Source organism: Ochlerotatus camptorhynchus, unplaced genomic scaffold, assembly GCF_037179485.1.
Source record: "Ochlerotatus camptorhynchus isolate MF236.1 unplaced genomic scaffold, CSIRO-AGI_Acam_v1.1 ptg000361l, whole genome shotgun sequence".
Lineage (NCBI taxonomy): Eukaryota > Metazoa > Arthropoda > Insecta > Diptera > Culicidae > Ochlerotatus > Ochlerotatus camptorhynchus.
In genome coordinates this window covers 5,169,925-5,193,365 of record NW_027040849.1, presented here as the reverse complement: position 1 = coordinate 5,193,365, position 23,441 = coordinate 5,169,925, and the positions used below count along the sequence as shown (strand labels likewise).

Genomic DNA, 23,441 nt, shown 5'->3' with positions numbered 1-23,441 from the left:
TTTCGGGACCTTCTAGTCTTAGAGTAACCTCTATGGTACTAACATAGAGGTAACTCTAAGACCACTGGGTCCCGAAGAAAATCATTATTATTTTTGGCTCACTCAGTACCAGAACAAAGGTCTCAAGCAGTCCCAAGCTATTTCACTCACCCCTGCATGTTCTGCATGAATCCACACACCCCTGATGTTATCTGTCAAACTTTCATAGCGAATCAAAACAAACATAGTGTAGTAATAGAATTTCAACTAGAATAGGGTACGTTAATCGTTTGCTTGGGACCAATAGGCTACTTAAGTGGTGAGCCAATTTAAAATCGTTAGTTTCGTATTGATTGTTGGTACTACCAACTAAGAAAAATTTAAAATGATCGTTAAATGCGTGTTCTATGAAGTGCAAGAGTTATGTCTGTTGACTGTGGATATACCAACCGGTGGAAACTAATGATTTTATGTTGGCTCACTACTTGACTAGCCTATTGGTTCCAAGCAAATCGATTAACTTATCCCATTCTAGTTGAAATTCTAGTACTACGCAATGTTAGTTTTGATTCGCTATGAAAGTTTGACAGATAAATAAGGGGTTTGTGGATTTTCCTATGTTTCGATGGGTGCATCGATTAGCTTGAGACCGAAGAGAGTACCAGAGCTGAGCCAAAAAGTTGAGCACGTTTCTTCTGGTCTTAGAGTTACCTCTATGGATATACCTTCATCATTTTTTTTGTCTATTTGATATACGTTACACATTACAAATGCGCAACGCATATCAAAACTGCCAGGCCCATTGTGCGGCTTTTAAGGAGCAAGCTGATTCAGAAACATGGGGCTTGTTTTAACCTAAGGTTTAAACACGATGCTTTAAAATTCAATGAATGAATAAAACCTGGACATCTCGTACCGTACGTTTTTTTTTCCCTTGATTTGTTTTCCGTCGATCTTGTTTTCCGTGCTGAGCACCTTGCTACCGACGCCAGGGAGGCAGCTCCCACACCTGGACCTTACCTATCGACCAATCAACTCATGAACCGGGGACCAACGGCTTTACTTCCCTTTCGAACAAAAGCGTGATCAAAGATGTTATGCCTCAGAACATCCCGGCGGCACCGACTGGAATTGAACCCAGGCCTGCTGGGGTGAGAGGCAATCACGCTTACCACTACACCACCGGCGCCGCTACCGTACGTTTCGTTGTTATGTAATACATAAATGTTTGGTCGTTGCAAGAATCTAGTCTAGGTTAAGTGATGCTCCATTTCTTCGGATGGATGGGACATGAGCACTAACTCTTATCCTAGCCCTATATGGCTTATGGTTACAGCACCATTACTCGCTTTCTGTAAGGAGAATAAAGAAAAGAAAAGAGAAAAGAAACTAGCTTGTGGATTTGCATATACAACAGCAATGTCTAAATCCCAGCACACAACAACTTGGTATTAAATATAAACTGAAATTGTGTACAAAACATTGAATGATTTAACCAATCCCTCAAAAATGACATTGATCAAATCACAGGCTCGTCGTTTTCTAAGCAGCAAATACAGAAGAGCAGCAACGTTTCTGTCGATGAATGAGCCGCTGGCCGTTTTCGTCCTCCTTCTTTTTCGGCTCGGAAACAGAAATACGCCTGCACTGCGTTTCCAAATCTTCGGCATAGGTACCGTTCGATAGTTAGCGGTTTAGACGCCATACTGGATGATGAACTTACCGAGTACTTGGATCTGCTCGGGCTTATGTGGCACTACGAAGAGCACCAGTCATGTTGACGAAAATTTCCATCAATTCATCCGATGAGAACAGAGATGATTGTCCAGTAGAATCATCGGAAGTTTCTTTAGGGGGCGGGTTGCACCAGCGAACTCGCTTGCCTTTGCTGAGGAACAAGAAGAGACGGAAAATCCTCCGTCCTGGTTGATTGTTGGTTGCCACCTGCTTTCGGATGCGTTTAAAGTCCTCGCGTTTAGAGCAGTGTCTGTCGGGACCGTGATGAGCACCACCACATTTGGCGCATTTTAACGCCACGGCTCCACCCGCAGGGCAGTCGGCTTGTTCTTGAGCGCAGTTGCTGCAGCGTGGTTTGATGTTACAGTTGCGGATACCGTGTCTAAAATTGAGGCACCGCTGGCATTGTTTTACGTCACGATGGCCGCCACGGTATGGCCACAGTGGTAACTCTAAGACTAGTAGGTCCCGAAGAAACGTGCTCAACTTTTTGGCTCAGCTCTGGTACTATCTTCGGTCCCAAGCTAATCGATTCACCCCTCGAAAACCCACTAACCCCTCATTTTATCTGTCAAACTTTCATTGCGAACCAAAACAAATATTGTGTAGTACTAGAATTTTGACTAGAATGGGGTACGTTAATTGATTTGCTTGGGACCAATAGGCTAGTCAAGTATTGAGCCAATTTAAAATCGTTAGTTTCCACCGTAGCGTACGATGATGGAATAGATCGAGCGGGTAGCTTGCAGCGCATTGAGCGTCACCGTCCCTTTCTGGAAGTGCACAAAGAAAAGACAATCCGGGTACGTCTTCACTTTTTTGTCTCTTCTCGTCATCCAGAAGACAGCGATTGGGGCCAGCTTGTACCGGCCCTTGATTTCGGTCTTGGGGTTGAAGTTCGGTATAACTAACTTGAAAGGCTTCTCACAGGGGATGTCATGCGTAAAGTATTCCGCATTGGAATCCTTCAGGTAGCTCACGTACCGACAAACCGACATGAATGACCATAGCAAAAACAGCAAAAATTTTAACCAAAGCACACTACTGACATCTGGCTCCGTGTTCGCGGGAAATGTTTAGCTAAGCCATGATCCCGCTTGCAAAAGTTATGGATTGGTTCGTGTCTGATCTATTCTGGACAAAGTATTTTTATCTAGATCAAAAAATCCTATGGTTTTGACAGTTCGGATCACTGCACATTTAAATCGGCCGTTTACGATTTTCGAGCATAACTGAGAATTAAGTGTCATGTCGGTTTGTCGGTGGTTCACGGTCACTTCGTACGGAGCATCACATTGTACTCAGCTGCAACGCAAATTCTCGTTTTCAACGGCGTCACCGAAATCACCGATGTCGCTGCCGTTTGTCGTTGTTACATCGTCACTCGCACCATCGGACTGGCCCTGATTTTTCTTCCTCTTCTTAGTCCACTTCTCCGTGACGGAGGTGATATTCCCAACATCGGTAGGAAGAGTAGCCTACCTATTCGAAAAAGGTACACTCGAGCCACTACTGACATCTGGTTCCGTGTTCGCGAGAAATATTTAGCTAAGCCATGAACCCGCATACAAAAGTTATGAATTGGTTCGTGTCTGATCTATTCAGGACAAATTTTTTTATCTACATAAAAAAATCCAATGTTTTTGACAGTTCGGATCATTGCACATTTAAATCAGCCGTTTACGGTTTTCGGGCATAAGTCAGAATTAAGTGTCATGTCGGTTTGTCGGTGCTCGAGCTACCCTCACCACTGTCCTTTTTCTCCTATTTCTCTCGGAGCCTCCGGGAGCGCTGCTACGTTGCGACCGACACAATCGTCTTGAAACGTAGAGATCTTCAGGGCAGTTTCATATTAATTTCAGGTTAATTCCAGGAACACTATCAAAAGAAGTTCTGAGGAATGAAAGGAAACACCGGCGAAGTTTCATGGACATACTGAGGAATAAGGGATAAGGGAAGATCCAAAAACATTTGTAAAAGTTCGGGCACTTCAGGTAAGTTTCGAGAACTTCAAAAAAGGAAAAGGGAGACTGCAGGAACTTTTGAGATGTTCTAAGAAATTCAAGGATATCCAGTGAACTTGAGGAAAATCGGAGAAACTTTAAAGAAGTTCCAAGAATCTCAGAGAAGCTGGGTCTGGAGATCTTCAGGGATGCTCAGAGATTTTAAGAGCAATCCCTATAAATTCAGGATTGTTGCTGATTTTCAGGAAAGTTAAAATATCTGTAAAGGTTAGTTTCGATGAATTTAGGGCAGCTTCATGAACTTCAGGAAAATTTCGAGAAACTTCAAGAAGTTCCGGGAGAACTCCTGAGAAGTATAGAAAACTTCAGACATATTTTGGTCTCTACGTGAATCCATAGAATTTCAGGAATGCATTTATTTCAGGGCAATACCGTGAAGTTCAAGAGAATTGCGAAGAACTTCAGAACTAACTAACTTTCAGAACATCCGAGTTCCGAGAAGCTCAGTAAAGTACCGCGATCTGCAGAGTATGCCAGAGAGCTCCAGAGAAGTTTAGAGATTTTCCAGCAGTTTCATTATTTTCAGGGATGTTTTGAGAACTTCAGAGCAGTTGCATAAAATAAATTAGGAACTTTTTAAAAGGTCCGAGAAATTATGGAAAATTCCGAGGATTTCATAAATGTTCCAAAGATTTCAGTAAATAAGGAACGAAAACTTCAGACGCGTCCAAAGAACTTCAAGGAAGTTAGAAATTAAGAGAAATTCCATGGGCTTCAAGAAAGTTACAAAAACTTCAGGATAGATCAAAGAACTTCAAGGCAGTTCAAATAAGAGGAGTTGGTTGGAAATGCTATCTAACATGAAGCTTTAGTGTAATAATTTATTAGCTAGAGAATGATCTTAGAAGGGGGTAGGTGGATAGTTCCGTTAGAGTACGGCAGTATGAAAATTGAATAGAAGTTGAAAATGAGCGAAGGGCCATTAATGCGGCAGTGCAATCCTTTTGCCTAACCCGTACGATGTACGCGGAGATTTGACGTAGGTTTTCAAATCTACATGCAAAAAGTGTGCGCCGCCTTTGCTCATTACTGTCTGCGGCTGTGGAATAGTTCTAGCGACGTTTCATCACCGACAAACCGACATGACACTTAATTCTGACTTATGTCCGAAAATCGTGAACGGCCGATTTAAATGTACAGTGATCCAAACTGTCAAAACAATAGGATTTTTTATCTAGATAAAAATAATTTGTCCAGAATAGATCAGACACGAACCAATTCATAACTTTTGCATGCGGGTTCATGGGTCAGCTAAATATTTCCCGCGAACATGGAGCCAGATGTCAGTAGTATGCTTTGGTCAGAAGTTTTATTGTTTTTGCAATGGTCATTCATGTCGGTTTGTCGGTGGTTTCATCACTACCTAAAGCCCCACGTTGCCGAGAGCATTTCCAGTCGAAGGTGTGTTATAATGCAATTTCTTCTTTACCCAACTATTGTGTTGCTCCTCTCGTCATGACCAACGTGGTCATCTCAGAGAGAAAGCAGTAGGGTGGTTGTTGCGTACTGTACCATCATCAGCATTGTTGACGGCTACTCCCGGTCCCGCCTTTGAGTTGTTACATTCAAAGTGTTTTTATGTTACTTAATACGCGAAGTTTGCGATTTTCAGAGTTGGTTGGAAATGCTATCTAACATGAAGCTTTATCTTTAGAAGGAAGTTCAAATAACTTTAGGAAAATTGCGGAGACTTTTAAAAAGTTCTGCGAACTTCAGGAACGTTTAGAGGACTTTATTGAAGTTCATAGATATTTACGACAGTTTGAAGTTATTGGAAAACACCGAAAACTTCAGGAAAGTTTAGATTTTTCAGGAAGATTTTTTGAAGAATTGCTGATTGCCGAAATCCACTAGGAGTTATTCTTAAAACATCATTGCAATTTGTTCCAAAATTACTTTGGAACTATCCTAAGAATTCAATAGCATCAATATTCCTTTCGGGAATTTCTTCGAAACTCAATCTTCTAAGAGCTTATTTGGAATATTCATTAAAAAAGGACATGGAATCTTTCTCACAATCGTCATCGAATTTTCATCAGAACCACCTTAAAATTCTACTCAGAACTCTCTTTAAATTTCACCTATTGTTCTTTCAAAACTCCCTTGTCGCTAATCCTGAAATATCTTGGTGTTTTCCATAGAATGCCATCCAAATGCTCCTAATTCTTCAGTGACAAAATCCTGAAAAGGCAGCTCAGTCAAAGGGCCATAAAAACATTCCAAGAAGCAGGATCTTATTTTCATCCGCATAGAGGACAAGGTATTTTTGTTTTTACCGATTTTTTTTTTATCTAATTTCACGGAATATTTCCGGTGATATCAAATTTCTGGATTTCCCCGTTTTTTTTTCCGATTTCTCAATTCACTGGTCACCCTGATAACTTTCTAGATAATAAAAGTGTAAAACGTCTTCTATATATAGTTTATTTGGGAGTTCGTAAATCATTGGGAGTGGGGGCAAAAGTGTTTTGCTCTCTATGTTGGTACCTATGGGGCTTTGGCCACATATTTCAACTTGAAAGTTCCCCCTTTTTGCCGTTATTTTTTATGTTTGTAGTATTTAGCAGACTTTGGAAAATAATTTATACTTACCACTTAACGGCGCCATCCAATAGATCTAGCCTTGAACACTGAGCCGGAACTAATTACCGGATATTTCGGATGCAGAAAAACGCGTTGGCACTTCTTTTGGTTAAGTTCAATTCTCAAATTTATTCAGGTTAGTTGAATAGAAAAAAAAACGAAACTCACACGAACTCTTTTCTTCGTGCGTCTAATCATAAGCAAATAATGTAGTGATGTAATAAATGCATTGAAAAAGCTCCACCTTGTTCCGGGAAAACTCGAACAGATCACTGATTGGCTCACTTTCCTGCATCGAGCAGTACTGTGCAGTAGTCCAAACACAATCGGTTGTTGTAGTTAATCACAGCATAGTAGAAGCTTCCATCGAAGAGCACCTGAGTGGGGACGATTCCTAGCACCGACTTCCCCTCGGCACATGCGTTCTGTTCCATCTGAATGGTTTCGTTCAAATATCGTAGGCTGTCAATTCCGTCCGCCTTGAGGCGGGAAAAGCGCAACTGGTTACCATTAGTCGACTCGATATGCTCGAAGACGTAGGTTTTCAGGAAGAACACTAGCCCAACGCAGAACTGGGTCAGCAGCAGCCAATTTTCCACTACCAGGTGGTCGATGCCTTCCTGCAGCGGTAGATCTATGATGCACTGAAGAAGGTGATGGAACAATTCTTTTTCGAAAATGTCGTAGCTGTATAAGGTGGCATAGGCTTTGACGTCGATTGTTAGCGTGTACGTTGATCGGTTCAACGTCAGAAGCGTAGGTTGTTCTTCCGCGGTCGGCATTAAACTGGTAACGATGTCAATAACTTCGCTTAGAAAACGAACATAGGTTATCACGATAAATTTGCTGCTCAGGAGCTTCAGTATCGATTTACCGCAGCAAAGTTGAATGATCTCCACACAAGATCGGCTGCTGGCAAACGGCCGATCGGTGAGTCTCGATCGTGGCATAAAGCTTATCATGCTGTCGTAGAAATCATTCAACCTATCCCTTAACATACCCAGTCGTGTGTCACCACTGATCGAGCTCAGCATACTTCGTTCGTTGTACGTTCCATAGTTATCCCGAGGATTGATGTTCGGTGAACCACTGGCGACATCAACCCCATTTAAAATTGCATCAGACCGTCGAATCGGTTTGATTTTGTACTTGTCGAAGAACATCTTACACATTGTCTCTTTGAAAATTCTCAATCTCACTTCTTCATGCAGATCCTCGTGTTGGTAGAAGTGAATGTTGTGTTCTATCACGTCTTGCTGGTACATCATAAACAGCTCCGCACAATCCCGAACTTCCTTTACAAATGATTCCGGAATGTGCTGCAGATCAAACATCGAACAGTCGGAATTCAGTCCATCGAACAGGCGATCCAAATATTCATCCAATCCGACCGGTTTTCGGAAGTACTTGGCAATGACGTACACTTCGGAGTTACCCGGCTTGGATGTTGCCGGTTTGAAGACGTGCAGCTCCCGGAAGCACACATACAACAGGTAGAGCAGATCGACGCTGGAATGTTCGAAAAGGGTAAACATCTTCAGTATGAAACATCCGCCCTGCGTGAGAATTTTCAGAGCGGTCAACGCCTCGGCCAGGTGCAGTTTGGATACATGTTCCTCTTGGGCTTCCGGTACGTCCAGACAGTCTATGGAACCGTCAGCCGTGACTAGGTTGATCTGAAATGGAACAGATGGTGATTTAACGTGTTCGTTAGTCACGTGAGAAGATGCTTGCGCTTATTCGTGAATATAATTTCAATAAGCCCCACCAAACCCTAGATGATTGGCAATAAATTGAAGGCAATTTAGAGTCTCGCAACGATTGCAAAGCATGACCTAACAGAATTCGAATGCAGTTGTTTACTATAAAAAGTGTACAGTCGGGTATCCTTATTCGCGGATGGTTTTTTTTTGCCCGTATTCCTAGATGCTTCAGCAGGTAGAACGCTGACCGGATATGGTATCCTTTTCAGCGAACTAACGGCGTCCAAGTATCCGGGAAAAACCATCCGTGAATAAAGATTCCTCACTGTAGGTATTTTACTTCACTTCAGCACCATTTTAGGAATCCGGTTTGGTGCAGTTCCTCGTTTATTGTGCTTACTTAATACTTATTATTACAACAAACCCCAACCAATGGCATTTTTGGGTCAATTAGTAAGTTCAGGCTGTTATCCTTGAATTGTGTTTTTGTCCTTTATTACCAGGACAAATAACGTCAAAAGTCACGAGTTCAAACCCCATCCCCGTAAATGTCTAAATTAACAAAACGTCTGAAGTCCAAATTTGCATTAACGATGTTTCACTGTTACATAAGACGTTTGACTATGTTCATCAAGACAAACGTCTGAAGTAACAGAAAAACCAAAACAATGCAGATCTCTTCTTCGGTCCTTTGTGTTTATACGAGTCAAACGTCTAAAATGTTCAAACAAACAATGTGATTGTGCACATCGGAATTTTCATGTCAAGAATTTTTCTACTATTTCCAGTATTTCCAGTAATTCCTTTATTCGGTGAAGCGTTCAACTAGCCATGTCGGACGGGACATTACCCAACATTGATTTGCTTCTTGGTGAGTACTAAAGATAAATTTTGTTTGCGATGAGTTGGATTCAGAAAACACTAATGTTAATGTGATTCTTCTAGCCGCGGCTGAAACGTTGAGCCAGCAGGAAGCAGTAACATCCACGATTTATCACATAAGGGGCTGTTCATAAACTACGTAGACATTCAAAGTGTTTTTATGTTACTTCATACGCGAAGTTAGCGATTTTCAGAGTTGGTTGGAAATGCTAACATGAAGCTTTAGTGTGATGATTAATTAGCTAGAGAATGATCTTTAGAAGATGTGGATAGTTCCGTTAGAGCACGGCAGTATGAAAATTGACAGTTGTACGTAGACAGTTGTTAAACTTTTCGAGATAATGCCGACAAAATGCGCCAGCAAATTTCTTCCTGTGTATCCCGTAAATCGCTACCAATTCTACAATACAGCATCCGTTATACGTTCAGATCTCTCACGGCGTTATCAATAGAATCGTTATCGATTATGAAAGAAAAAATCGATCTCCCTCTCACACATCTGCACCGAAGAACAATATCCGTAAGGGACAATAGCTCGGCATTGTGCTAAAAGAGCAGCTAGAGTGTGGTTGGCTTCACCAAGTAGTGCCACAAAATTGGATGATTGCCAAAAAGTGCATGTAGTGGTCCACCGAAATACCAAACCAGTAAAAGTGCTCGGCCAGGGACGGACACATCAACGGGAATGACTTTCCGGCACGGTATGACGCATTCCAGATCGAAAACTTATTTAAATGCTAACATGCGCAATGCAGTTTCTTTGCATACAACTTGAGGCCATCATCTCTGGAGTTGGAAGAGTGTTTCGTTCGGGTCGTTTCAAATACCTTCTTACAAACAATCGAACGACAGGAGGTCAAGGCATCGTCATCAGTGCAAATAATCTGCAAGGTCCGATCAAGTGGGACGGAGGAGAGTAAAACGAAAATCGGAAAAGGCCTTCATCAGGTAAAGTCTATCACCAACAACAACTGATGACGTGATGGATCGATTAACGCTGTGTCGCCTCGTTAGAGGGCCTTTTTATTGTAGCTTTAATCCCAACGGCTGGTTTGTACGCTGGCCATCGTACCCGAACTCTTCCGGTAGGACCTAGCCAACCACGCAGAGCCACCTACCTCCTTGCCGTCATCAGAAGAGCGCTTCTCGCTAGCCAAAGTATCCGAGGAGCCGTCGTGAGGCAACGGTGGCCGAGACAAGGAGTGTAGAAGAACCGAGGAGAGCGATAAGCTACCACGTATTGTTGGTGATCGCGGTGCACCGTCAATAGTGCATTGCAGCAGTAGTCGATCGGGACCGAACGGTAGTGCGACATCCGAGAAGTCGTGCGATAAGTTAGCCGGAGTCAACAGTGAAGTAGGGACACGACGTTGTCGTGCGACATCTGGCGGGAGAGATGCCAGATTTGTTTCTATGCAATTCCGTAGACTTATTCAAATCTACGGATTTCTACGGATTTTTTTAGTCGAAGGCCCCATTTTTTTTAGTTCTAAAGTGAAATTTTACGTTAAATGATAAATTGAAAGCACTTTTGAAAAAAAAAACTACTAGGGACAGCCCTTTGGGGTTGTACGCAATGGTGACGTTGGATTACGTGGTCGTATATAATAAATGTTATTTTTTATTTATTTATTTATTTCGTCAAGCAAAGTAGACTACATACAATGGTTACAATGTTTTACTTACATACTATGCATTATTTATATAATGTTTTAGTTGGGCTTTAATTTCTTCTATGCTAATGACTTCACAGTGTAGATTATACTGTCACATCATTCGATTGAAGGGGCCATTTTTTGCGTAATTTGTTCAGTATGATTTTTCTGAGAATAATTTTCGTGTTCTTAGATGCCGACAGGGTGTGTAGAAATTTCATTGTGAAAGTATTTCTGATGATTATATGCGATGTGAAATAATGTCATTGATGAAGAAAAGCATTGCAAATTCGCGGCGTTCTTTGAGTGTTTGTAAGTTGATGAGCATACAGCGTGCTTCATATGATGGAAGAGGAAATGCGGTCCAATTCAATTTCCGAAGGGCATATAAAAGGAATTGTTTTTGGACGGATTCTATGCGTTCCTCGTGTATGGCAATGTACGGATTCCATACCAGGTTACAGTATTCCAGAATAGGTTTTGCGTATGTAATATATAATAATTTGATAGTGTATGGGTCTTGAAAATTATAGCTGAACCTCTTAATGAAGCCCAACATACTATAAGCTTTCGTTATAATTGTATTATAATGTTCTACAAAAGTGAGTTTGGAGTCTAGGATCACACCTAGGTCCCTTACAAATTTACATTTTTCTACTTTTTGGTTGCCTAAAAATATTTCAAAAAGAGGTTTTTCTACTTTTCTGCTAAATACAATTGCGTTGCATTTTTTTTTTTACATTGAGTTGGAGTAGACTTGTACTACACCAAGTGTTGAATAAGTTGATTTTATCCTGGAATTCTTCTGTGTCGCTAGAATTACTTATTTCCATGAAGAGCTTCATCTCGTCTGCATATATAAGAACTTTTATTTTTTAAGTATGTAGGAAATGTCGTTTACGCACAAAATAAAAAGAATTGGGCCTAAATGAGAGCCCTGGGGTACCCCAGAGGTGACCGAAATAGGTTCTGAAAGTTTATTCTGAAAACGAACTATTTGTTTGCGTTGCGTTAAGTATGATTGGAGCCAATTCTGAAGCCTAGATTCCATTCCTATTTTTTGCAGTCGATTCGGTCAAATGCTTTTCTGAAGTCAGTATAAAGAGCTTCCACGTGCTTGCCATTGTCCATTGCGTTAAGAATGAAGGTTACAAATTCAAGAAGATTAGAGGTAGCTGAACGACCTTTAAAAAAGCCGTGCTGTCTGTTTGTAATTTAATTTTTTACTTGCTGAAAATTTTTGTCGTTTACGATTGATTCAAAAAGTCTTGGGATGCAAGAGATAATGGCAATTCCACGATAATTACGGATGTCAGATTTCTTGCCTGATTTGAAAATAGGCACCAAATGAGACGATTTCCAAATTTCAGGGAATTTCCCATTTTTCAGAGACATATTGAAAAGGCGTTCTTAAGAAAGGGTAAGTTGTTCTGAAAGATTCTTCAAGAATACAGGTGCAATTCCGTCAGGTCCTGGTCCTTTAGATGCGTCCAAATTTTTAGTGCATTGAAGACTTCATGTTGACATATTTGATTGACAGATATGTTGTTAGAGACTTCGGGAATGAGTGCAAAGAAGCCGCGGTCGCGGTCTTTTTCAGAAAATGTGGTGTATACTTCCTGTAACTGCAGCAGGACTTGTGTTTTGTGTCGGAATGGGAATTCGATCGGGGTTCTCTCTGTTTATACTTTTTAGTATGACTATGATTTCCCTGAAAAGAAGCTTTTGATATGAATTTTAGTTGGGACATGTTCAGAAATTTATCGCTTTTGGAAAATCTTGGTGGTCCTGAAAAGGGCCGATGGTAGTACAGGCATGAATACCATGATACTGTTGCACCTGAAGTTTTTAACATACTTTCACTGATTGCTTCCCAGGGATCCTTGTTCAGCCATAGCAAGATGTGCGCGTGAGGACTTACACGGTGCTGAAATTCAATCGTGTCAACCAGCTTGTTGAAGTACACACAGCCCGTGACTGGATTATCACTGGACTGGTGCAGTCAATTCCTGTATAGGATTTGTTAAGTCATTGCCATTGTGTCCTTCTGACAATCGATGTAGGAGATTCAACAAATGGGGCTACTTCATCTCATTTGCACTGAGTGTGAGGAACATTGTAGGATTTACCAATTGTCACATCATGGTGAACAAATTTCTCTTCCTTTGTTGACAATACTGTACTGAATTCGGTATTGAGGAAGGATAGATTTCACTCAATGCACTGCTCCATAAATAAGGCGGTCCTCAAGGTTGACACCTGTATTGTTTGCAGTCCCCGTGCACTTAAAAGTGCATTGCAAGCCTTCGGAAACTCTAAGGCGAAGAACTTTCATTGTCATATACAACAAATGTTGTGGTTTGGCTAAACGGCTGCCTTGACGACGAGTTTCACTGGATGCCATCATGAAATATGTCACCTGAACCCCTGGCTTGAATTTCCGTAGATGTCCGAAACATATGGCAGGAAAAGCTATCTCTTTGCCGTGCTCATCATATATTAATGACAGAGGAACCTTGTTTTACGCGGGAGCGATCTCCAGGCATCTCATTCCATAGGAGCGTTTCCTGTTGCCCAAGCAGCCATTCTGTCTCATTATCCACGGCAAAGGTTTCCAGCTCAATTTGAGGAGCCACTGCAGGGGTTTCAAGACCATCTATGGCGATCTGATCAATTATGATCCCGTAGCGGCGGTACAGTGGTGTCGTAATCTAATAAGAAAGCCACGCTTTAACCGTAGTTTCCTTTATAAAGTCAGACAAGTACGACGACTTATGGATTGCGTGCTTTTTGATGACGGCCTGATCATCATGGGGAAGAGAGCGTCGTCTCTCTTACACAACGCAAACGGTAGAACAACATTCGAGCAAAAAGAAAATTATCAAATAACTATCATATGACACATTTGATTTCGTTCTAATTCCTCAATTGGTGTAAATTAAACCATTTCTGATCAGAAATGTTATAACTAGGACATCGTTGCTTGCTATTTTCAGAATTTACACAAGCACAACATCAGCAGCTCTTAGTATATTAAAAACTAAAATACATACATTTGTGACGGCCTTCGGCGACAGTGTCGTATGACAGAGCCTGTCGTATGGCATTTTAGTTTGGTACTGTAATTGTTTTGCAAATATCGGAATCAGTCGATTATCACAGAAAATGTGTTGACTGAGATTCTGAAGGGAGACGTTCACTGAAGAAAAAATCCGTAGAAACTGTACCAAATTCCGTAGATTTTGCCTACGGATCCGTATTTCCGCAAAAATTTGCAAAATCCGTAGATCTACGGAGATTTCCGTAGATCTGGCATCTCTGGGCGGGGCGAAAGTGCTCGCCTAGGCGACGTCGCAGTGCAGTAGTGCGACACCCACAACGGTGTTGAGGGTCGCGCGACAGCCGGCAGGGAACGAGTGACTTCGTTGGCCGTGATGCAGTTGCAGCAGCAGTACGGGGCCCCCAACGACACATGGAGCAAAGAAGAATAGCGTATGTATGTAGAGTAGAATTAAGCACTAATGACATGCACATTATACCATTGAGTGGCAAGACCATCTTGCGCGATCACTTCGTACCTGATTGAGTTTCTTGTGAACGAAGTCATTTTCCTTTCATTCCCGGCCATCGGTAGCTAGCGCACCTTAATTTCTGTGAGGGGCTAGCCGGCCTGCAAAGAGTATTGAGCGGGAACCACTTCTCCATATCGTACATTAACACTGCTATTTTGACTTTAATTGCTACTATACTTCGAAGAAGTGTTCGACAATTCACCAACCAAATAGGAGATTGTTACACAGTTTAGGGGGGTTGACAATTATCCACGGCCCATACAAATTTTAATTTTTTGTATGGACAATTGTCTACGCAGGGAGGAGGGGGTCAAGAATCCCAAAAAACTGTCTACGTAGTTAATGAACAGCCCCTTATACAACACTGTTATAAAATAAAAAGCAGCTTACGCGACCACCAAGGATCGTACAAAACAATCTGTGGGCAGTGTTGCGATATACCGTTAAAAAAAAAAAGTTGATGCATTGTCCAATACTCATATTGATCGTTTAACTCGTATAACTTAAATTATACTCATAATGCTTGATGTTGAAAACATAAATGACCTATGTAGCTGTGAATATAACAAAACGTTCTATATAATATGTCCAATGTACACCTGACAAGAGCAAAATGTCATATGCGGTCTTAAAAATGTCAAAAGTTGATTTGGTTTAAAATAATATCAAAAAAGATTTTGTCAATCTTCAACCTCGTTTTTCTCGAAAAGAGTGAAATGTTAGATAGGACCTTTTGAAAAGTTAGGCGAGATTTCCTAACCCTTCTCTTACCCGCAACTTACCACTTACTAGTTTTTTTTCTCCAAAAAGTCAGCAAGTGAGAACACCTCTATATCTAATTTTATCTTGGCTTAATTTTTTGTGAATGCAAACCATTTAACGAGCCGAGTCAGTTGTGCGAGCAGAAAGGCTAACAGATTATTTGGATGCGGTTTTCAACAAATTCAGTTTTTGATAAAATTTTCGACCTTTCTGGCATTCGGTCTTTTTGGTTTTCGGCCTTTTCGATTTTCGGCATTTTGTGGTACCTTAGAATATTTTCGGCCTTTTGTGATTCGGACTTCACTACGTTAACATTTAAAGTATTTTTTTAAATTTGGAACAAATAGAGTTAACAAAAAATTGTTGATCCTACCTTATTAGAACGTTAATGGAAATTGGTTTTAAATATCAAACTTGAACCTTTTATGTTATGATCATACAATAGAAACTTTCCAACACATGTATGAGAAAAAGTTATAATTCGTACGGTAAACGTTTTTAACCACGCATTGTTTGTATGGTCAGGTTTTTGAAAACCTTAATCAATATGGTCAAAACTTTAAATGGTTCGAATGAAGTTGACTGAACCATACCTATTATGGTTTTCAAGGGAAGATAAACCATTTTCCATGTGATCACGCACAGTGGGACGAATTCAAAAAAAGTGGGACATGGCTATTTGCGACGAAACTATTGAGCATAGCTTTTTGTTGTCTTCTAGAATGTTTCTTTATTTTTTTAAGTACTTTATTTAAGCAGTGAAAATTTTTGGTTAAGGAGGGTATACACTCAGATACAAAAATTACTTTTTTATGTCTTGTTAAACTTGATGAACACCTATAGAAACATTGAATATGAAGTCTTTTTAAGAAACTTTGTTCAAGGTGTAAACTTTCTATCTCTCAAGTGGGCGAAGTTATAGGGTGAAAATGGACTACAAACGGTAGTACCTCCTTAAAAACGTTTTTTCACCATAACTTTTGACGTAGGACTACGTCTTTGATTTCTATATGGGGGTACACTTTGTGAAAACCGAAAATGGAACATGTAACCAAATTATGAAAGATTTTGAACGTTAATAACTCAGCTGCCCCTGGTCCAATTTCAATAATTTTATCATCAATCGATCAAAAATATGGCTACGCATCGATAACAATGCTTCCGAATGTTGATTTTCAACAAGAAACTATTGAAAAACTGGTAAATGTCCAGCATTGTCCAAAAACGTCGAATTACCTAAAAAATCCACCAATTACCTACATGCATATGCTGCTTCCCCAGCACAGTCGTCAGAGAGTAGTAAGTAGACGAAACAAGTGGAAGTGGCATTCGCCTCCGATCCTCGGGCGCGTGTGAATAGGGAAGATAGAATTGCGTAATATTTTGCACACTCATCGCCATATTCAGAACCAAACGCAAATTCTTCAAGATATCTTCGTATATCTGACGTATCTTCGGTCTGATTTACGAGTTGTGCTGAAGGTGTTCCTGAAAAATGAGATCCGTGATGCTGTCACCTACACTAAACACGCCAAGCGTAGGCGGCCATAGATGTCATCTACGTTTTGAAGTGACAGAGACGCAATCTGTTTGGTTTCGGAGGTTAAAGCATCACCAACTTTTGCAACAGAACGGCTCTTTTCAGGGCCACCGCGCTTATTACAGTAAAGAGTAGGAATAGAATTCATCTGCCCGTTTGTCCATATTCAGAACCAACGATCACACAAAATGCTCATGTAATCAAACTGGAAGCAGGGGTAATACATTATTTTGATCAACCTTGATCAACTTTGAATCGCCACGGCCGGATATTTTCGATGGAAGAAGCAACAATCTAGCATCTAATTCGACGAAGACGGCAGGAAACATTTGTGAAGCCGAGTCATTTACGAAAGAGAGTGTCGATGAAGAGAATCGATCAATGTAGATAGGACCTATTGAAAAGTGACGCGAGATTTGTTTTCCGTACTGAGCTCCAATGCTACCGATGCCAAGGAGGCAGCTCCCACATCTGGACCCTACCAATCGACCCATCAACTCAACCGGGGACCAACGGCTTTACTTCCCGAAGGAAGGCGTGATCAGAGATGTTATGCCTTAGAACATGCCGGTGGCGCCGACTGAGATTGAACCCAGGCCTGCTGGGGTGAGAGGTAATCACGCTAACCACTGGCGCCGATATCTTTCACGGCGAATGAGAACGACCCAAATTTGAGTTTAGTTATCTCAGAAATAAGAAATAAATTGCAGGAACTCAGCAATGAGTAAATTTGCCTCATGTTTTCCCAGGTTTTTTTCAGGATTTTCCAGGGAAAAATTCCAAAATTTGAGAAAAGAAGAGATTGGATTCTACTCCGAGACTGAATAAAATTTTCGTCTATTTCCTCATTTTCTAGCAGATTTTTTAGGTTTTCCACAGGAAACCATGAGACAAATTTACTCATCGCTGAGTTCCTGCACTTTTGACGATTATGAGTGAACTAAACTCAAATTTGGGTCGTTCTCATTCGCCGTGTATGCAAAAGGAAAAGAGCCAGTGTCGCTACTTAATAGCAAACTACTCATAATGGGAGGAGTCTTTGTAGCTTTTATACCACTTGGTTGCACATCATTCTGCTTTAACCTGAAAAGATATAAAAGAGCGCTGCTGTATGACATTAGCTCATTTTCGCTTCGGACGGCGTGGTCAGCAATAGCAGCAGTAGGAAGGTGGTGGCTAGTCCACTCCTTCACAACAATTGACTGTGACTGGTCGTGGCAAAGGAGGAAAAGGTCTGGTAAAGGAGGCGCCAAGCGTTGTCGCAAAGTTCTTCGAGAAAACCGCCATCGGTCGTCTGGCTCGCCGTGGTGGTGTCAAACGTATCTCCGGTCTAATCTACGAGGTGTGCTGAAGGTGTTCCTGGAAAATGATGTCCGTGATGCAGTCACCTCACCCACACTAAACACGCCAAGCGTAAGTGGACATGGGTTTCCTTTTCAATAAAACGGCCCTTTTCAGGGCCATCAAGCTTACATCAGTTAAGAGTTGGAATAGAATTTATCTGTGCTTGTTTGTCCATATTCAGAACCACAAGCCCCCACACAAAATGCTCTCTAGAGTTGTAATCTTGTAACCAAACTTGGAAGCAGGGGTGCAAGTGATTTTGATTGATTCTCTTAATCAACTTTCTCTTTGAAAAAAAATACTACAAATTTGGTACGCCTACACACTTAGATTTTTTCGCCGATATGAGCACCAGCGAGCAGCTCGGCATTTTATTTTGCTGGATCTCAGTAAAAATCTTGCCAAGATTCAGCTAACAAACGGGAATTTTGCCGAGATCTCAGCTAACAAACATATTTTTTTGCTGAATTTCCAGCAAAATAAAATGCCGAGTGCCCATCTCGGCAAAAAAATCTAAATGTGTACAATTCAAAAACGGAAAGAGTTGAGATAATAGATAATTGATCAATTAAAAGAACTAAATGCTTTTCACATTTATTCCGTCTACTAGCGGTCCTACGTCAAGCTTCCGTTCGTGCCCCTAGCAGGCTTCCAAATAGTACAGCCTTCTCGCGACAGTTGGTTTATACCTGAATTGACTGTTGCTTTGTGTGCTTTACTACCACTTGCTACCGTACGTTCAGATCTGAATTCGAAGTGTATTGGTAACAGCGCACGCACGAAAGAATGAAAGCTGTATTAGAACAGTCGCATCTATACCCGCTTTGCAAAAATCATCGTGCTTGGAACGTAGTGAACCGAATGGGCTGTATTTACACATTTCTTTATGACCAGGGTTTCAATGTTTATGTCGTCATGACAGCCTTCACAAACCGACGACATCCCTCAGCTTACCCAAGTGGCTGTCTCGAAAAGGCTGTCATGAGACATTATATACAATTGATACACGGCAGTGGAGTATGGAAGAAAACCAGAAGTATGATCCCGAATAGACATATCGGGTCGATGTCGGGCCAATTATGTGTTTATGTCGGGTCAATGTTGGGCCAACATCGGGTTGGGGTTTGGTATAAGTCAGGTTGGTGTCGGGTAGACTTATATTTTTCGCCGGAATGTCGGAATGTCTGATCTGCTCAAGACCGCGTGTTTTCAAAAAATATCGGATGCAAATTTTGCAATGGGCAGCACGAACATGATAGCAACCGAACGAGCTTCGGCGTCACACTGGTAGTGTAGTAGCAGTCTTACGGCATACAAACAAAATTTCAAAGACAGCAACAACGAATCGGCAGTTTGACGGACTGCTTGTTGTATGTACGAGGAACGTTACGAAAGACCATCCGAGGCTGTCATAGCCGAACGAACAAAATACATGACTAAGAACGAGCTGTCGTGTACTGCACGGGACGGCAACGTTGCATGTCGTATAACAGCCTCACTGTGGGCTGTCGCTTATAGCTCAATCTCAAGGCTGTCGTAGGAAAAAGAAAGCGACAGCCGTTGAAATACTGTCATGAGGCGGTACTTTTGGTATGCCTGGCCCCTAGTCACAGACCCTTCTACTTATTTTTCTTTGAATTTTCTCGTTTATTAAATATTCTCCAAAGTTGTAAGTGCTTAGAAAATGCATATTTTTGCACAAGACAGTAAGTCGCTATCTCTTTGTGGAAAGGATTTACGCCAGTTTTTACAATTTTTTTAAACTAACTTTAAGGGGGTGTACCTTGCAGGTTAGCAGGTATTAGCAGCTAAAAACAACGTCATTTAATTCAGCAACTTATACCCTACTGTTTCATGTACAATTCATATGGGGATCCAAGGGGATGCTTAATAAATTTTCAAAAAATGTACATCAATGTTTTGTTACGTTTTGCTGTTTTCATGAAGATTTTTCCAAGTATGTACATACATGAACACAAAAAACGTGTTGATTACTGTTAATTATGACAAAATAAATAATTATGGTGCACATTTGCACTAGCTATCAAAAGTAAACGGAAATTAAGCAGGTGATAAAACATTTATTCTATAACTCTTTTGATTCTTGTTTGGTTACAATTTTTAATACAGTTGATAATTCTTCTCCCAATCTTCATCCCTGGATGAACATGTCATCTCGTTCTTTAAAATACTCGGTTCGTTCAAAAACTTCAATGCATCTCCTCTGAATGGAATGCTTTTCCTTCTTGAAATCTTTCGCATTGATGAAATCAATAGGTCTGAAGACATTATCAGTCGGCTTAAAATGTCTTGATTTGTGGCTACATTGTTGAATACAACAACAAAACATAAAGCTTAAATATGATTAGAAAATATAAAAAAGCACATATCTGTACCGTGAACATTTCCTTGCCGATGTTCTCGAAAGTTTTTGATGTCCTTATTTCGGTATTATTAAGGTTCTTCTGATAGAGTACCAACAGGAAGAATAGAAGCTCTTATAATGTCTGCGCCGTGAATCAAGAAAATTCCAGGATTCGTTAGTGTCAACATCAATTACGGGATTAAACGCAAATAAGTTCAAATAAATGTGTTACCAAGCTGCTGTATTGCCATTTAATATTGATAGCTAGTGCAAATGTTCACCATAATGATTTATTTTGTCATAATTAGCAGTAAGCAACACGTTTTTTGCCTTCATATATGTACATACTTGGAAAAATCTTCATGAAAACAGCAAAACGTAACAAAACATTGAGGTAAATTTTTGAAAATTTATTAAGCATCCCCTTGGATCCCCCTATGAATTGTATATGAAACAGTAGGGTATAAGTTGCTGAATTAAATGATGTTGTCATTAGCTGCTAATACCTGCTAACCTGCAAGGTACACCCCCTTAAAAATAGCGTAAAAAATTTGTAAAAACTGGCGTAAATCCTTTAAACAAAGAGATAGTGATTTACTGTCTTCTGCAAAAATGCGCATTTTCTAAGCACTTACAACTTTGTAGAATATTTAAAAAACGAGAAAATTCAAAGAAAAAAGTTATGATGAAAAAACGTTTTTTAAGGGGGTACTATCGTTTGTAGTCCATTTTTACCCTATAACTTCGTCCGCTTGAGAGATAGAAAGTTTTCACCTTGAACAAAGTTTCTTAAAAGGACTTCATCTTCAATGTTTCCATAGGTGTTCATCAAATTTAACAAGACATAAAAAAGTTATTTTTTTTATCTGAGTGTATACCCTCCTTAACCAAATATTTTCACTACGTAAATAAAGTACTTAAAAAATAAAGAAACATTTTAGACGACAACAAAAAGCTATGCTCAATAGTTTCGTCGCAAATAGCCATGTCCCACTTTTTTTGAATTCGTCCCACTGTGATCACGGTGCGACTTAGCAAACTTTTATTTGAATGCCTTTTTATTGTAAATTTGGTGTACTTTCAATACATCAAGTCGAAAAAATAATTGAACCAAGTTTTGTATATTTTTCCAAAAACTTTAGTTTTTTCAAAAATCATAACTTTTTTATTCATTATTTCACCATCTTGATCTATAGTGCAATAGGTGGCATTCATTGTCCCCTAATGTATGTATGTAAGTAGCCACATCCTAGCTTGTGTCTTGCCCTGCATGCGGCTCCACTTAACAACAAGATCAAATTCTGTCATCATTCTGAAATCAACATACTGCTGTATGAAGGGCCAAAAAGGGTTGGAGCAGAGGCACTTACGCGAAACCCGCGGGAATAAGAGAATCTTCTTCCAACAATATGATCCAACAAAACGAATAACGAAATTCGCAATACATGTTAAGTTTTCCACGGGATGGTTCGTTTTAGAAGAGCGCGTCAAATTCATTGCAACTGTTGAAGTGAAATGTAACAATCTAAAATGACAGTACACATTCCCTCCTAGACTCCGGTTGGAACTCCACTCCATTGTCCAGTTACAACTTCAGGGCTGGTAGCAATCACTGATGTTAAAAATAGTGATTTTAGTGACCATTTTGATGAAATAAGTGACCAAATAGTGACTTATAGTTGTAAAAATAGTGACTAAAAAGTGACCTAAAAGTAAATTTGAATGAAATGAAATTATTAAATATAATTAAAATGAAAACTCTTAGGAATTTCTGAGGAGCTTCAGAGGAAAATTCCAAGGGCATTCTAAGCACAATTTCATAAAGTTTGTGCGAGAAAACGAATCCGGAGCATGTCCTTGGATTTTTTTTTTTGAAAATACTAAAGGAGGATTACAATGAAATCTGAGAATAACTCCAGGACATCTTCACAGGAATTCGGAAAATGAATTCAGGAGAGTTTGCCAAACAAATTATGAGAATAAATAGAAGTAATTTGTGAGGAGAAATGCCAATTAATTCTTAGGAGACTTTCAATGTGAGTAGAATTCCAAGGGAAGGAGTGAAATTGAAAAGGAAATCTGAAATGAATTCAATGAATATTCGGAGAATCTTTCGAAAGAGTTTCTTATTGTGGAGAATTCCAAGGATAACTAAAATAAAATTGAATTCGGAGGATAGCTTCACCAAAATTTTGAGGAATATTTCAATGGAAATCTCCGTAGAATATGGAATGGACTGTTTTTAGATTTTCAGAACTACTTGAAAGTTCCCAATTTTTTCCTGAAGTTAATGAAACTGCCTTGAAGTTGTTTTGTAGTTTGAGAAAGTAGCCTGAGACTTACACTACTTCTCATCAAATTCCTAAACTTCCCTGAACTTTTTTAGGACTTCCTAAAGTTTCCTAATTTTTTTCAATGATCATGGATCTCCTCTAAACATTTAACAATTCTCTGAATTTCTCTAAGCTTAACGGAACTGCTCTGAGGTTCTTTGTTCTTTTCTGAAATTCTCAAAACTTCTCTAAAGTTTTAGCAGTTCTCATGAATCTTGTTGTATTGCACTGAATTTAATTGAACCGCCCTAAAAATGTTTAAGCTTCAGTGTGCTTCTGAACGTAAGCGAAGACCTCAATTAACTTTTTTAACGTCTCTGAAGTTATCTAAAAATCTGGGAACTGCTTTAATTTCCCACTAATTTTCTGAAACTAAAGGAATGGCCTCCCCAATGTTCATAAAAAATCCTGAAGTTCGCGGATCTCTCCTTAAGCTCTATAGACTTCTATAAAGTTCTCGAAATGTTTGTGAAGATCACAGTCCTTCTGTGAAGTTTTCGAAGTTTTTCTAAATTTCTGGAACTTTTGTGCTACCGCAATTTTCATGGAATTAGAACGAAATAATTAATATAGTTCTATGATTTTCATTGAAGTTCTCAACATTTTTTTGAAGTTCACTTCCCTTAAATTATTGACACTTATTTAAAACTTCTTCAATAGTCTAGACTTTTCAGTTTTTAAACTGCCTAAACGATTATTGAATTTCCTTAAAGTTCTCTAGACTGCCCTGAATTTTCAGTATTTTTTTAAGAACCCGCAACTTTACTGAAATTCAATTATTTGCCTTGAAGTTTCGACAATTTCCCTTAAGTATTATAACCATTATTAACGGTCCCTAATTTTCCCTAAACTTATCAGTGGTTACCTGAAGTTCTCTTAATTTGTTTAATAATCCGGCAATTTGTTTGATATATATTCATAATTCCCTGAGTTTCTCACAACTTCTTTAAGGTTTTTACAAT

At 39.9% G+C, this 23,441-nt stretch overlaps 1 protein-coding gene across 1 annotated transcript in view; it reads right to left on the bottom strand.

Annotated features, from left to right (window-relative positions):
- Positions 1-6,425: 6,425 nt before the first annotated feature.
- The window catches only part of aft (adrift), a 36,894-nt gene continuing 19,878 nt past the window's right edge, over positions 6,426-23,441 (bottom strand). The window contains exon 2 of the mRNA XM_065231819.1: positions 6,426-7,999. Coding sequence (XP_065087891.1) covers positions 6,605-7,999 — 1,395 coding nt within the window. The 3' untranslated portion in view covers positions 6,426-6,604. The remainder of the gene's footprint in view (positions 8,000-23,441) is intronic.